The sequence below is a fragment of the Cyanidioschyzon merolae genome, chromosome 15, assembly GCF_000091205.1.
Source record: "Cyanidioschyzon merolae strain 10D DNA, chromosome 15, complete genome".
NCBI lineage: Eukaryota > Rhodophyta > Bangiophyceae > Cyanidiales > Cyanidiaceae > Cyanidioschyzon > Cyanidioschyzon merolae.
The window spans coordinates 271,611-287,335 of record NC_010141.1 but is presented as its reverse complement, the minus strand read 5'-3'; the positions used below and the strand labels follow the sequence as shown (position 1 = coordinate 287,335).

The window sequence follows — 15,725 nt, the reverse complement described above, 5'->3', positions numbered from 1 at the left end:
GGATGATCAATGTTTCGGGTATGCAAAACTATGTAGAATAGGACATCCGAGTTTACTCTGATGTTGTCCAAGCGTTTGCACTCCTGCGACACATCGAGACTTGGTATGGTGCAAAAATTCCAGAATTAGTGAATTGCTTGTTTGATCTCCTGAATTCGCTGCAAAGAGCTCTCAGGTGCGCATCCAGGATAGGATTTGTCCAAGAGCTTTATTGAGCAGATGCCTAGCACACTCAGGAGGTGCGTATCCTGCAGAGATTTTTCGGTTCTCGTCTTGCGAGGAATTTTCGCTAAAATGCTGGCTTTTTCCCCAGAAACCATGGGCTTGATTTTTGTCTCGAGAGTCTATAAACGGCAGCCGTGGCGATCCCGGATGCATCCCATCAGATTCTCTTATTCTACGCAACAAAATTTGAGCAATATTTCTGTGCATTTTTAGTCCAACAATAGATGGGGCTATGCTTCCTTGGAGATATGCAATTTCAATACGAACGAAACATATCGTGCTGTAAAAGCAGTTCGTTCCAAAGGTTGGACAGCGTTCGGTGTTCCAAAAAAGATAAAAGCAAAATATACGTGCCACGACCGATCCACCAAACGCCCGAAGCCCCAACAAAGGTCTCTCCAAAGCTCTAGATGCATACCTGCAGAAAGTGCAAAAGTTCTTCGATGTATTAAGGGAGTGCGTTCCCATTCTTGTCCGCAAATTGACTTTACGGCCCGAAGAGGAAAATGACTCGGTAACCACAAGAGCATAACTCTCCGCGGCTTGCAAAACAGCGCCTCCATCAAACACCCGCAAAAGCGTCCAGCTCTTGTGCGTTCCCAGATGAAGTCTAAAGGTCAAATATACTCCGTTCGACGATCGGTATTTGCTCGCTGTACGTGTTTCGCTTGGCGAAAAATCAGAGATGCCCACGCAAAACTTTACCAATTCTTTCGAAAAGCTCTGTTGACCATGATTTGCCAACTGGACCGTCCTGTATCGGATTAAGTCGCTTAAAGACGGCTTACGAACCGCAAATTAGCCAGAAGCGGCAACAACAGCAGACCTAGGCATCGTATGTCAAAGACAACCCGACCCGATGGCCTCCTTTGTCCAACTGGTTCACGTTCAATCTGGAGGCAAGCACTAAAGTCGTCCTCGGCCGAATTTCTTGGATGTAGGCCATACAAAGTTCGCCTGCAGAATCTACCTTAGCTTTGACCGATGAAAGCTCGTCAATTCCGTATTTGAATCCTACAGTCAAAAGCCTGGCATCCGTCGCTCTTCTATAGCTGATTTCTGCGGCGACGCTCAATCTTTTTGAAATAGCGTGAGCATAGCAAGCACGAATACACTGAGCTTTGTCCGTGAGGGCAAGAAGCAGCTCGCTCTCACCCTTATCGCAGTAACTGATCGCCGCATTGTATTTGCTTATGGCTGCATTGCTCGCATTGTACTCGAGCTCGCCGCCGACATATATGCCTTCAGCGCCCAAAACAAGGGAGCCGTTGAAAAGCGCAGTGCTCGGTGACGATGTGTCACCTGAACTCGTCGCCGCCGTGGTACCGAACACATTGACACCAGCTGAAATCGCAAGTATGTGCCCGACGTACTCGGAAGTGAGAGCGACAAAGTTGGAAGCGTCACGCACGGTGCCCGACAGGGTCGCCTTCAGACCGCTGACATTTGCAACGTCGTCGAGCACGGTTTCTGCACTCACTGCACCGGTGGTGAAAAGCTTCAGAGAGATTGTGTTTGTTGCAGCACCACCGGATATAATGGATCCGAGGTTCGCAGGCTCTAATTTGAATTTCGTCCCAAAGTCCGCCTCAATGTTTCCGTTCGGCGTCTGCACACCGTTCACAGAGTACGTTACACCGTTCTGTGTCGTGCTTTTCACAGTGAGTTTCGGCTGGAAAACAAAATCATCGTTCAAAATCTTCTTCGAGTTCTCTCCAAGCTTTGAGAATAGCTTGATCACCATGATCTTGAAATGGTCACGCCCGAACTTGTTTCCCCGCTCTTTTTTGAAGACAACTGCTTTTAAATCCGATACTTCGTTGTCGATTCCTGCCGAGTGCGCGCCAATTGGCACCTGAAAGATGCTTCCGCAGCCACCGCAGCCGCCGCAGCCGCCGCAGCCGCCGCAGCCTCAGAACATAGACTCGCAATCAAGCCGATGACGTGAAAATACTGGACATTTACAGAATAAGCTGTACAAGGACTATGCACGCCGATGTGTTGTCAACGGAAGCGTCCTGTAGGTGGCTTCGGATGCGATCAACGTGCGCGAGGCGGGATCTGATAGATCTTTCTTCCCCGGGCTGGCTTTCAAGGCGGCGTTTCCGGCTGGATGCTTGATTTGGGGTTACGGTGCGGGACGTATGGTCGCAGCGCCTCCTCTGTATACAGCGATGAGGTCCGCGCTGTGCGTACATCGTAAACGATCTCGGAATACGTATATATGGGGCTCGTAGAGGAAACTGGAAATTTTTGGACCATGGAAATAGCAGTTCTGGTTCGAGTGCAGCTAGTGCTCCGGAGGCCTGCAGGAGCCCCCGATCAAAGAACGTAGGCGCATCACATTACAGTGAGGATGCATGCCCGATGCACGCTCGAATGCCTTTGCGGTATGGAGAAAAATCCGGAATTTCCTTGCGTCCTCGGTTTCGTTGGAGACGCCCTCTTTTCTGAGAGCCGTGTTGGAACCACATTTGAACCGTTGCGAGGCGGAAACGCTCAGGATCGAGTACCCTCGTTATTCCGCTACACCAACATCAAAATAATACGGAAGTTGACAACTGACTTGACTCGTAAGTACAAGATAAAGTTCAGATCTCTTCCCACTGTCGTCAAGAGCAGCTTGCAGAGCTCACACCGCGACTGCTTCCTTTTCCTCTATCTTTACTCCGGCTTTCTATACATCTGTCTCCTGTGTCCTTCCAGCTCCGTTTTGACCAGCCAAAGGATGCTGATTGCGACGTTCAAGTCCAGATTCAGCAGCTCCCGACCGTTGTCGATGATATGTGCCCGCGGCCTGTGGCAGCGATTTGCGCTTCGCTTGCCAATTTTCTGCTTCTTTGTGAACTGCGTCGGCGCGCCCTTCGAAGCGGTGAAACATGGTCGGGGTCGGATGTTCATGTATGTCTGCCACAATTCCAGCTCCGAAGGCCGCCCTGCGGCACGAAAAAGTTTGCTTCATCGCTCGGCGTACGCGCTTGACTGCTGAAGAAGGCTTCCCTCGATGCGCTCTTTGGCTAGCATGGCCGGTGGAGTCTCCCACGATCACGGGCTTGTTCTTCGGGATCTCAAAGGCGAGCACTTTACCCGTCGCATGCGCGGGCGCATGCTGCTTCGTTCGATACAGTCTGTGTGGACCGTGACGTTGTCCATGGCGAGCAAAGTAACGGGGGCTCCACTCTGGAGAACAAGTAGAGAGATTTTGATCCGTTTAAGTCCCTTTCCTGTATAGTGATGACTCAATTTCTACTGGAAGCGATCACTGCGATGACTCAAGTCCGAGTCCAAGAAGCATCTACATGCAAACAGAAGAGATGGGAACCATGGAGAGTATCCAGAGAGAGAAATCACTCTGATGACGAATGCTCCCGCATCGACGGTCACAAAGAAAAGAGGATTTGTCTTCTACATGAAATCGATTATTTGGAATAACAAGTTCCATGATCTATGAGAATGAGCTTGCGAACAAGCCGTCAAGGGAAAGCGTCGGGTTCTTCTCGTCCTCAATAGAGGGCGCATCTAGCAGCATCTATGAGTTGCATTCAAACAAAAAGAATGAAAACGTGGAGAACGCGTGATTTGAGCATCATAAAGCTGGGGAAGGAGAAGAGAGGAAGCTTGAACGTATGAACTGGATAATGACATAGGTTATTTTACGGGCGCTTGTTCAAGTGCGCCACTGCCCATATCAATGAGGATGGCATAACGTGTTCCAGTACCTAGGTTTGGCAGGAACCACTCTGAAATGACAATAGAGCATTCTAAACCTACGTGAGAGACTGAAAGTATTTCTTGATGTGCTTCGACTTTCGATGCTGTGCACATAGCAAAGTTCGGGAAAAATTCGAGAAGCGAGATAAGAGCGAGCTGTTCAGTGTTCTATTTTGACGCTGACACGTATGAAGCAGAGGAGATCAGACTCGCATGCAAAAGATAGAGCCCTGCGAAATCGGTATCCATCCGTGCTTTACGGAAAACTTCGTTAATAGACGACATGTCAGTACAAGAAAAAAAGTTTCGCGACCACTGAGGGTAAATTAGTATCCACTCAAAGCGCCTCCCAGCGTTTTTTGACTGGCCCCTGGTATCGGCTTCAGTTTCTGCTTGTACACTTCGGCTTTTAGAAGCTCCCCTACATCGTTGGATCGCGTCAGCTCTGCGGGTCTCGTTTTCATCAATGCACATCTTCTGATGTTGATAGCAGAGTCAAAGTCTGCGTTCACGATCTCGACGCGTTTCTTGCCGCTGCATAAACTCATCAATGAAAGGAGATCACGGACCCGTGCCCTCTGTGCCATTTGCTGCTCTGTCAGCTCTCTCTGCTTTTCTGTCGAGGATACGCTTCGCCGCCTTCATTCCATATTGAACCTCTGAAACGTACACACAGGCTCATCCATTTATTTTTTTTAAAATGAACGCAATTCTGAATAGCCTCAGATGATGACCTTCCCGGAGGAAGGAGCACTTGCGGAAGAAAGACGATATGTGCCCCGGTGTGTTACTGTGAGCTGAAGGCATCAACGATCCGCCCAGCGGAGCTATCATTACTTTTTACAACAGAAAACGCTCCTTGGATTGGTTTCAACCAAGGAGCGTACGGGGGTATGGAAAGCATCTCTATGTCGATGAAATCGGAAAAGCTCGAACGCAAATGACTTGATGAAATGCATGTTGTCCAATGGACAGAAGCCGCCAAGCGTCAGGGAAAAATCTTCAATGATTCGATGAGATGGTTGTTGCTATTATGTGAGCCTTCTGTACCAGCGAAACTTATGCCGCAGAATGAATCTACTGCAGTAAGAGCCTATGATGATATCCTCGATCTCTTCGAGTTCCATCGTGCAGATAACGAGCTCCCTGAACCGCAAAAACCCGCACACGCTCCGACCTTTTCCTCCGACGCAAGTCTCTTCGACTGTCAGAAAAACAAACCAACGTCCTGGTGCTTCACATCGACCTCGAGGTTCCAGGAACACAGTCGTTGCGATTTCGGTAGAAGACTCTCGTGCGTGAACTAAGTCTCGTTTTCTTCGACTGTATCCGAATGTTTTTAGGACCACATGAACAAGCTGTTGAGAAAGAGAGGCGCTCATGATGGCTGCTATCGTTGCTTTTGCTTCCCGTAAGGTGATAAACAGGCCGTTTTCTACAATCGATCGCAAGCACTCTTTGAGAATACCGGTTTTTGATGCGCAGCGCATATACTTGTTTCTTTCAATGTTCCGCAAGCATCTGAGTGCTGTGTTATGACTGGCCTGAAGAAGGAAGCTGTCCTCCTTGCACTGCACAGTAATGAATGCGTCCTGCAAGCAATTCGTCTAGGATATATACATTGCAAAGCGATTTTGACCTCCTCCAATAAATCGCAGCAAAGGTGGAATAGAATTGAATTGAAAGTCTGAAACGGGACGCCCCATTTTCGGTACATGCGATGCACTAGACCCAGTTTATCTTCTTGTCTGTTGACGATATGGCGGAAACTTATTCTGAGATTAAATAGGTGTCGCCACTACTCACTATTTCGAAAGCTCTGGGGGTCTGTCGAATGGGCGAGGTGGCGTTCGATGAGTCCGCAACGGTACTGGTCATTAACGGCGTTGCAGTCTCAAGCGCGCTCGCTCTGACCACTTCAGACTCGGGAGCCGTCTATGTTCTCAAGAGTGCACTAGAGCAGCTTGGTGTGCAACCCGCGGAGCACGCCGCTGTTGTATGGAAGCTTTTGCACAGTTATTCGCCGGCAGCGTTTCTACTCGAACTCCCGCAGGGTGCGTACACTGCGGCGCGTACCGTGAACGGAGGCAGAAGCATTGTGTGCTATGCTTTCCACGTTCAACGCTTGCAGCGAACGCTTGCAGCTTTGGTTCAGGACGCTGGCAGAGCACCGCTACAGCCCCTTTTAGAGGATACAGAAGCCGCGAGCTGTCGGTTTTCCCTTTTTTCCACCAAGAAACTGAGGGATAGTATAAGAACTGCACTTCACCAGTGGGCCCTCGTCTATCAGCGTAAACAGGGTGGAAACGGCGAGGCGGCAGAGGCTCTGATTATTATCTACATTCCATGCGTCGATGGAAATAAAGTCTTTTCCGCGAGAACCAGCGATTCCAAAGCGTGTTGTAACCTGCATGAAACTGTACCCGTATTCGTGCGCTGCTCTGAACTTGCTCCACCAACAGTAGAGCACGAAGTGGTATCCAAGCACGCGGAGGTTGAGTTCCATTTAGGAATAGAACGGTCCAATCCTAGCATTAAGTACAGTGGCTGGGTTCGTGATCGCAAGCGATGCGAGGAACTTCGAGAACACGCCGACTCTATTGAGCTTGTAATTGTGCGGAGAGCATCTACGTCGCTGATCATTCTTGAAGGCCTTGTGAGCAATATTTTTTTCATTTACAAAGAGGGGTATGTTGCTACTGCCGTGAATGACGTACTACACGGTCACATGCGGGAGCTAGTCCTTAGGGTCTGCGAAGCGCACAACGTTCCACTTCGACTCGAGAAACCTCCTCTAGTTGAGGAGCGTGCGCAATGGTCTGAGGTTTTCCTCGTCTCCGCAACTCGAGTGATTACTCCTGTGCACCGCGTGTGGGCCGGACGCTCGCTAGGAATGTCAAATGAGTTATGGAGGAACGAAAACTCGCCCAGCATGTTTCTGAAGCAGATTCGATCGTGGACAATAGAGGAAATGCATCGAACGTCAACGGATTTCCGCGACTTATGAATGAAAGAGCACTGCTTGCGACGTCGAGACCTCGCAGGCAACCGTCCTCGGATGTAGAGCGAAGCGACGGAACGAGAGGCGCTCGCCGAGAAACGGTACGCGTTTGTGAGGCGAGGATCGTGGGCTCTCGATCCAGCGTAAGTGAATCTTTTACACGAAACTCGACACAGAAGCCTAGATTCTTGGTTCGCGATTCGCGCTCTCGCCATATACAAGCCTATTTGAACGACTCGATTTTTCAGAAAGTCACGTGAGTTAGACCGCGCATTCCAGCGAGCCATCTCGCATCAAATTCATTCCAAGCGGTGTGAATTTCCTTGTCAAAGCACATTGAGCCAAATACCAGTCTCCGAGCAGTACACTGGTCACTCAGCAGAGCCGTCCTCGCGAGCGTTATTGTGGTACGCACTCTGCGCAATCATGTCGCCACGGGAACAAGGCGAATTTGTTCCCGAAGATGCGGCGCTCTCTAGCATGGTGCCAGGCAAGCTCCCACTTCAGGTGGCATGCTTGGGTCCGAATATCTAGAGTTCCTGGCACGTTGCCGCATCAGGATATGCAGACGCTGCCGTCCGCGTTCGGGCTTGAATTGGTAATCTGGAGCAGGCCATGGGCTTGTGTATCTGAAATGTAGCAGAACCACGGTCGAATAAAGCGCTTGCAGTGACGACTCGTCACAGCAGCAACGCGGTAGCTCACGTGCCTGATGGCGTACCTGCTGACTCTCGGAGACGCTTCTCGAGCTGCCAACGCCAGAGTGAGTTCGCTCTTCGCTTGTGGTCAGCTCAAATCTCCCCGTCTCTCTGCTGGACAATGCTCTGAATTTCGTGGTGAATCGCAGGTGTAATTGAATGGTGCCGCTTTTCCCGAAGCAACGAACGAAGGGACTCCACCTGCGCTGCAGAAAGATCTGACTTAAAGTATTGCACGAAGGCGAGCAGGCTCTGGTGCCAGAGTACAGGGTAATCGCGGCAGTCCCCTCGAGTCCGAAGGAAGTGCTTCAACAATGCTTCGATGACGCGGCGGGGGAGCGCATAGTTTTTGTCTAAAAGCACTCTAATAAAGAGTGCGACGGGTCCAGAATACGGCTTCTGGGACAGATAGAGTAACGCAGCCGCCGAATGTAGGGCCGGAATGTGACAACGATTCAAGACAGCACCAAAAACCGCTGCTTCTCGTAGTGAGCACTCATTATCGATCAATGGAAAGATTAGGCCCTTGTAAAAAGCCTGCGGTTTGTACGTCGCTTTTCGCAAGGCTTGAAATAAGTGTACATTCAATTTGCCTCTTGCAGAAATGTCTTCGCGACACCTCGGCAGCAAAACAGAGGTATAAAACTTTTGAGCTGCTGCTTGGTCCAAGTTCGACGCGAATGCCTTCGTAGCGACGAAAAGAGCTTGAGGCGACCATTGCTCTGGCCGGGTCAGCCACATCGCGTCGTACCAGTCCCTCAGAGCCGGCATGAGCTTGAACGCTTTTGGAACCTTGCCGGATTTGTATCGATGCATCACTTCACCTACAGATTCGTAAAGTTGACGAAATCTAGCCTCTCGACTTTGGCTCTCTGGCGCGCCCGTTGCGCTCCCAGCACCGGGGAGGCCACCAGGGGATGCGGCGGCGCCCTCACGGAGCTTTGCTGCAACCAAGTCCGCCAAGTTGATTGTTGCAGACGGATCAGCACGCGAAAGTTCAAATGATCTAAGCGCGTCCCGTTCTTCCTCCGTCATTTGTAGAAGTGCAGTGGAATCTTCTGAGTGGACAATACTATCTTCAACGGCAGAATCCGAAAAAGTGTCACTGGACCCTGATAGCGACGACTCCTCAGACTTTGAGAAGTCTGACTCGAACTCGATCTCACCTAAATTACTGGAAGCGCGCCGACGTTTAGGGCGTCCAGGTTCCGTGGCTCCCCACACGAGTGCCGCTTCGTCCAGATCATAATCAGTTTCAAGTAGTTGCTCCGTCGCAAGTTGTAACGCCCGAGTTTCCCGGTTGTGGCTTGAATCACCTTGAAATAGATCGAACGCCAAAGATCCCTTAAGTTGTTCAACATCTCGAAGTTCATCGGAGTCGGAACTCGAATGACCTGGAGAGCGTGCCTCGCGCTGAGCGCCGTCAAGGCTCTTGCGACGTGGTCTGGCACGAACCGGTTGGACTTCCCCGGCAAGTTGCTGTGGCAGCGGTTTCTGGTGCCAGAGAGCGCTCCGCTTCTCGGGCTTGCGCTTTCGAGCCTCAAGAGACAAATGCTTGACTGGCATTGCGAAGAAGTGTTCAAAGCACACCGGGCAACGTCTTGAAAGCCAAGCGTAATAAAGCGAGGCGTTTCTAGTCAAGCGGACGCGTGTGCGAATTCTTTTGGTTCATGTGCCTATTGATACAATTATTTCCATCTGTGCAAAACTGCCTCTGCCGCAAGCTCATCGATCCCGTTTCCCCGAGATGCCGCAAGTACACAAGAATCTCCAAGGGTTCAGAATCCGAACCGGCTGTGTCTATGCTCGTAAACGGGTACAGTCACGTGCAAGCTGGTGCATCATGCTTCCTTTCTAGCCTCAGTGTAGACTGTACCAGTTTCAACCCAACCTTTGTCTCGTTCAGGAGGCTCAGGCGAAGACTCGCTGGAGCTCGTGGACACAGACCAGAGCACCGGGTTGTGTTCCCACGAAGAGCGCCGTTCGCAGACAAACAGCGTCGCGGGGCACCAGGCTTGGCCCACAAGACTACTGCGTTTCAGGGGCTGGACGGGTCGCAAGGCGCTTCGGGTGCTCGTGGGCTGCTGGGTTCCTCTGTACTCTCTACGGATGCGCAGCCTCCGTTGGACCTGGAGAACACAGTTGAAACACTCAGTGACTCGATCCTCAAGGCTGTTAATGCCGGTTGCACACGTCTGAGGTGTGTCGTTGCTCTGCCTGGCATTAACGAGAAACTTGAAACAACGGTGCCGTACTCGGAAACGCTTCTTTTCGCTTTGACCTACGCATTTGCCCAAAAATTGACCGCCACGAATTTTTATTCAATAGGTGATGAGTTGAACGAAGTAAGACTGGTGTTTTCTTCAGCAGGTAAGGCGAACGCGGCCAAAAGTCTTTTCGATGAACTGGGCGACGTCACGCCTTGCGGAGAGGCATCGGCAAAGTTTTCTTGTTTTGGAGAGGAGTCTGCAAATGCTACATGGGACGCTAGTGAGCTTCTGTCCAAGAAATCAGCGACGTGGAGAGGTTTCATCATCATCGTTGAACCAAGAAATCTTCGCGGTGACTCGGCGATCCCGCGGCTTGAAAACCTGATCCAGCAACAGATGCAGGCGCTGGATGTTGTCTCATCACATGGACCAGGACGCGACTTTCAAGTTATCTGGATTCTCTTGAATCCATACCTCGAGGATCAGGCTGATAATGTCACGTTGTCGATCCGCGAAATTGACAGGAGACGGCAGTTTCTGTATAGTTTCCAGATCGGCTTCTTCATGGAGCCAATTGTGGAGATTTTGCGGCCGGATCTCATCGCTGTAGAGCACGGTGTGCTCATACGTTCATTTGGTGAAAACTGGAATGTTTTCGCATGCTCGCCGACCAGGCTGCACCCAGCCAGCTGGCAACGAGCCATGCAAGAAAGGTCCAAAATTGTGTACACCAAAGTTGGGACCCTTGATCAAACGCAGTACGAAAACAGACAACCAGGCGATGATGAAGTCATGTGTATCATTCGAAAGTTGCGTAATTTAAACCAAGCCGGGCAATCCAGGGAATCGGGTTCTGAAAGAGAGTTACTCGTAGGCGTGCTGCTTGCCGTTATCTTCGTGACGATACTGATCATTGGGGAAAACAAGGACGGAGCCATGAGCTTACTGCAGTCGCTGGGGAGAGGATCGTTCTAGTGCGCTGACGGCAGTCGCGGAGAGGTCTCAGGATGACCAAAACATGAGCTTTATGGCGGATACAGGTTTGCGGTCTGCAAGGATATCCAAGGATCGAATCGATGCAAACATGAACGGTAGATGGCATTATCCGGGCAGATTAACGTATTCCATCCAAGTCACTAGCTGCAGCGTCACAATTCATGCATCGAGCTCCGCTCAGACACACCCGCCTTGTGGCATTGCGGCACTAGGCAACGTGGAAAAATTCCGGGGATTCGTCTGCGGAATATCCCAGTCCGCCCGCAAACAGGTTGGCTCCATTCATGTGCTTTCAGGGGCAGACTGCCACATCGGATTTGCCGCAGGCTATCTAAGTGGTGCATGTATGGCATCTATGCTCTAAAGTTTCATTGCTGGGAAAGACGTTCCCGGCATGTTCTGATCTGCAGTTTCGTCCATGCTGTCGCAGGATGCGCTCCCTACTTTCTCGAACGGCTTGGTTTCCCGATCTTTCGCTGAATATGTTGAATCACGGCCTTGCGTTTCCTATGCTTCCGAATTTCAGGAAGAGAGCGCGTTACAGCTCGGTTTGAGATCATCTGCGCGGAGCTCGGCATCACTTCTGTGTCGATATGAAGCCCAAGTGGAGCATGTCGCGAACGCCACCGCGAGCTCTTTTTCTGCTTGCTGCGATAATCAGGTTTGCGCACAGTCTGGAGCGCTAGCGTTGATATGGATGATCTAGGCAAAGCTCCTGTTTGCTGAATGTAGGCTTGTGTTTTCTGTGTCCATCTTTCATAGGCTGTAACGGTATCTCGGGTGGCATTCTTTTGTTTCTTCTCCTCTGAAAACTTTCGACGCAGTCTTCGCCGAACCCGAATATCGTTGATATTTCCATTCTGTGACGTTGTTCGAATGAATTTCTTACGACGGAAGTCCCATTGTAGGCTGGATGATCGGCGAGAAACAGATGCTCCCAATCCTCCAACGCCACTAGCACTGTTGTCATTTTTCTTCGGATCGACGTCCGTACTCTGATCCAGCTGCAGAAAGGCCGCCCGGATCCGATCCGTAACTGTCGAGGCAGGAGGTTCTGCTGGAACGGCGAACGTGTGCTCCCGCTGCAGCAGCGCCTCACGAGCACGCTTCCGCTGGCGAGGCTTCTCTCTTGTGTTCGATTCTATTCGATCAGCGGACGAGGCATCGCTCTGTCCACAGTCCACAGAAATCGCGGCTGCTTCGTCCAAAGCAGCGGTACTGCTAGGCGCCGTGGTTGTATCATTGGCCTCAGTCTCCCGGCAGATAGTTTCATTAAGACGAGGTCCCGGACCTGAGGCAGTGCGAAGCAATGCGTGATGGCCGGATATTGTCTGCTGCACGTTACAAACGGGCGCACGTGGTCGCCAGCAGTGAATATCCCGGAGCACTTCGCTTCGTTTTGTCTCCGGGCCGTCACTGTTTGGAACTTGGACCACTCTCCCAGCCTGCTCCTGTGCAGGCGTTTCCTCTTGAGCAGTCGCAGAGGAAAAAATCGGGTGAATCGACACGTGGCTCCAGTACTCATTACGAAGATGTCGTGCACGCACAACAGAGCTTCCGGATGCTTTGATCCTCGTTCTTCGGTACAGATCATAGGCACGGACGCAACTCTGATGGAGCGATTGCAGCTCTGCATCTTCCATTTCGGCCCTCTGTATACGCTCTGCAATACTTTGGCAAATGGCAGAGGACACGCGACCGACGTTCTGGGATCTAAGGTCCCGCACGTACCCGCGGTTACCGACATCCACGGGGCACTCTTCACTGGATTCTCGGAAGGCAAAAGATTTCCCGTCGTTGGCGAACAACCACACGTCGAGCATATATGGTACTTCATCTGTCGACACGAGAGACCAGCACCACCCTTTGCGTCCGCGTCTACCGACTCGTCCACAGCGGTGCACAAATAGTTTCGGGCTTGGTGGGAAATGGAAATTGATCACCACGTCCAGCTGTGGTAAATCGAGCCCGCGCGCTGCCACATCTGTCACGAAAAGTGAGACTTGTTCCTTCTTTCTGAACTCCTCTAGGGTCCTCTTTCTGCATATTTGGTCCATCCCACCGTGAATACAAGCGACTGGCCAATTTTCATACCTAGATAAGAGCCTATGTGCATATGCCGCATGATGTTTCGTGGCAAAAAATACTAAAATCCGTTTGCTGGACGCTAAGAGCGTGCGCAGTACATGGATCAGAGCAGCGATCTTTTCTTCCTGCCTGCAGAAAATATAGCCGGTCTCCACAGCTTCGGAGAGCAATTTTTCCTCATCAAGCCGCACAAATGCAGGCGATGAGAGGACCATCTGCGAAAAGTTTGCGAGATCTTTTGGTAATGTCGCCGATACCAGCACTTTCTGTGTCTGAGCAGCAACGTTCAGGCCCGACACGTTCTCAACCTGCGGTGTACCCCGCAGCATGTCGAGTATTCGCCTCGATTCACTGGCCAAATTGCCTTCCCACAAGCGATCGGCCTCGTCGAGAACGATTATTTCCAATAGCTTCAAAGAAAAGTGAGGAACTTGGTCAAGCACCTGCAGCAGGCGACCAGGAGTCGCGACCAAAACCTCGGGATTTTGCGCAAGTGCGGCGAACTGTGCTTCCAGTGACTCTCCGCCGATGAGAAGCGCTGCCCGCAACCTTGCATATTTTGCATATTCGCATAAAAACTTGAAGGTCTGTAGAGCCAGCTCTCTCGTGGGTGATAGCACGAGCCCGCGGACACCGACGCACTGCGTCGGATGGAGCGCTATGCGCTGGATCAGCGGCACTAAGAAGGCAGCTGTCTTTCCAGAACCGGTGCGGGCCATGGCAACCACATCCCTTCCAGACAAAATCAGAGGTATCACTTTGCGCTGGATTGGAGTGGGTTCGCGGTAGCCGCAGTGTACCAGCGCTCTTACTATGCGTCTAGCGTCCAGTCCCAAGGCCACAAACGCAAGTCCCGCGGGGGGCTTTGGCTGGCAGCTGCCCTTTCCAAGTTTACTTAACTCGGATGGCTGTGGCATTCCCAAAACTTGGTACGATCTTCCCCAAACGCCCCGAAATCCCCGAGAACGCACCCGGCTCCACTGGCAGAGACTGTCTCAGCAACGTCCTCGTCCATCAAGCAACGCATGAAAATTTTTCGCGTCGAGCGCTTGTCAGAAGCAGGTACCTGCGCGATGCAGGACGCTTCACTGGTTTCGTGAGCAAGCTGCGGCCTAGTACGTTTGAGTGGGTATCTACCAGAGAGCAACCTGCGAGGCTAAAGGGGTAGCGGTGACGTCTCTGTTGCATAAGGGCAGCGAAACGCTCAGCACCGTTTGCTTTTTGTGGCTCACAGGCCGAGACTGCAATGGCAGTTTTGCTGCGGGTGTTGGTCTCTGATCGGGTCCCATGGCGGAGCCAGTAAGGACTCGCAAACCAGACTGGTCTTGTACCTCTCAGGTACTCGACGGAGCGCTGAAAGGCGTTCCTCTGGGCCTCGCTTGGGGCGCCATTGTTGGGGTACACCGAGTCTGGGGCTCCCACCGCTCTGATACTGCCCACGTGGACAACAGCGTGCGGGACTGCACGAACACGGCGTGGGGAAAGGCTCTCGACTGGAGACACCTATGGCAGTTTCGAGTACCGAGACCTTTTGCGTACCCGTCACACTTGTATATGAGTATGATTTTTGTCAGTGCGATCGGACGTGCAGCGGAATTTGGCGTCTTCACTGCCCAGTATTATGGAATATACTGTTTCCTGGACCGCCAGAGCGCGATCTGGACGGATAAGATCCTCGATCACTCCTCTGGGCATGTTTTAGAGAAACTCTCTACGGTTGAACAGCTACGGAATCCGCGCCTGATAGCAGCCGCAGCTGGAACAGCCAGCGGGATCTCGACGCTCTGGATGAAGTGGCTATTCATCGCTTTGAGGAATCGGCTTGCGCTGCACTCGTCTTCGAATGGAGCTCAACTGCGCCCCGGGAGTGCTGGCTATTTTCTCGCAGCAAGTGCTGTTGTGGGCACCGTCTCAGCTGCAGTATGCTTCACGGTTGAGATGCTGAGGGAATGATAGAGCGGCCGGGCTGCGCCTACAAGCTTGCGTTCACGAAATTCCACAAGAAAAATGGTCAGCAGTGCCGTGTTGAACCTGCACGGAGCGTGTTTTGCAGTGCTGCGGACCTCTAGAGAGATTCCAAAACCGCGTCGTACACGTGATCGCAAGATGCATCGGACGAATGCATTAGCTACCTGTCACCGAGTGGTGAGTCTCTCAGCGGAAGCTGATCATGGGCTGTGAACAGGTGCAGACGCTGTGATGCATCACAGATGTGTTCGGAGCTGTGTCGTGTCTCTAATGCTGGATCGCTTCTGATCCGGAAGTTTGGTTAGCAGGATGCGAACCGGCATGCACCTACCGCGTCCAGGCAACAGCACCTCGAAAGCCGTCGGAGAGCCTTCGTCGTTCCCTGCGCTGGTGCAAGTCTGCTATAGATTATGGAAGTTTCAAAAAGATACCTGTTGGATAAGTGGCATGCGTCACGCGCATCCATTGATGGTAATTTCACCCATTCGCCGTTCTAGCCGACTTGCATCGATTCTGTCAGTAGATTGCCTGGAAATCACTCAGTGCGCTAAGCATGAAGGTGACGGCTCGATACGTGTTCGTGCGAGATGGTTTGCTGTTGTCGCGAAGGCAGACTATGCTGGGCCCAAGCACTAGGGCCGCTTTGTTCTTTCCATAGCCTGCTGGTACTCCCGTGTCATATTAACATGGAATACCGGACTGGTAGCTCCGTGCCTGCCTTTCTGTCTCTTTCCGGACCTTTTTTGGATGTACATCCTAGACATTCAAGGTGCAGCGACGGGGGATTACGGATTCATGCACAGTATCAGAGTTCGTGGTCGTCGTTTC

General features: G+C 51.6%; 6 protein-coding genes across 6 annotated transcripts; 3 read left to right on the top strand and 3 right to left on the bottom strand.

Moving 5' to 3' along the window:
- Window positions 1-1,051: 1,051 nt before the first annotated feature.
- On the bottom strand, window positions 1,052-1,969 carry CYME_CMO111C (outer mitochondrial membrane protein porin; the record flags this gene model as incomplete). The annotated part of the gene is made up of 1 exon (XM_005537465.1): window positions 1,052-1,969. The coding sequence occupies one exon, from the start codon at window positions 1,967-1,969 to the stop codon at window positions 1,052-1,054; it is 918 nt and encodes a 305-aa protein (XP_005537522.1).
- A 3,801-nt stretch (window positions 1,970-5,770) lies between these two features.
- On the top strand, window positions 5,771-6,943 carry CYME_CMO110C (hypothetical protein, conserved; the record flags this gene model as incomplete). The annotated part of the gene is made up of 1 exon (XM_005537464.1): window positions 5,771-6,943. One exon carries the CDS (start codon window positions 5,771-5,773, stop codon window positions 6,941-6,943), a length of 1,173 nt encoding a protein of 390 aa, XP_005537521.1.
- Window positions 6,944-7,728: 785 nt separating this feature from the next.
- On the bottom strand, window positions 7,729-9,201 carry CYME_CMO109C (pre-rRNA processing protein bystin; the record flags this gene model as incomplete). The annotated part of the gene is made up of 1 exon (XM_005537463.1): window positions 7,729-9,201. One exon carries the CDS (start codon window positions 9,199-9,201, stop codon window positions 7,729-7,731), a length of 1,473 nt encoding a protein of 490 aa, XP_005537520.1.
- Window positions 9,202-9,437: 236 nt separating this feature from the next.
- CYME_CMO108C (hypothetical protein) lies at window positions 9,438-10,820 on the top strand (the record flags this gene model as incomplete). The annotated part of the gene is made up of 1 exon (XM_005537462.1): window positions 9,438-10,820. One exon carries the CDS (start codon window positions 9,438-9,440, stop codon window positions 10,818-10,820), a length of 1,383 nt encoding a protein of 460 aa, XP_005537519.1.
- Window positions 10,821-11,281: 461 nt separating this feature from the next.
- Window positions 11,282-13,846, bottom strand: CYME_CMO107C (ATP-dependent RNA helicase; the record flags this gene model as incomplete). The annotated part of the gene is made up of 1 exon (XM_005537461.1): window positions 11,282-13,846. One exon carries the CDS (start codon window positions 13,844-13,846, stop codon window positions 11,282-11,284), a length of 2,565 nt encoding a protein of 854 aa, XP_005537518.1.
- A 370-nt stretch (window positions 13,847-14,216) lies between these two features.
- Window positions 14,217-14,882, top strand: CYME_CMO106C (hypothetical protein; the record flags this gene model as incomplete). Its single annotated transcript, XM_005537460.1, has 1 exon — window positions 14,217-14,882. One exon carries the CDS (start codon window positions 14,217-14,219, stop codon window positions 14,880-14,882), a length of 666 nt encoding a protein of 221 aa, XP_005537517.1.
- Window positions 14,883-15,725: the final 843 nt, after the last annotated feature.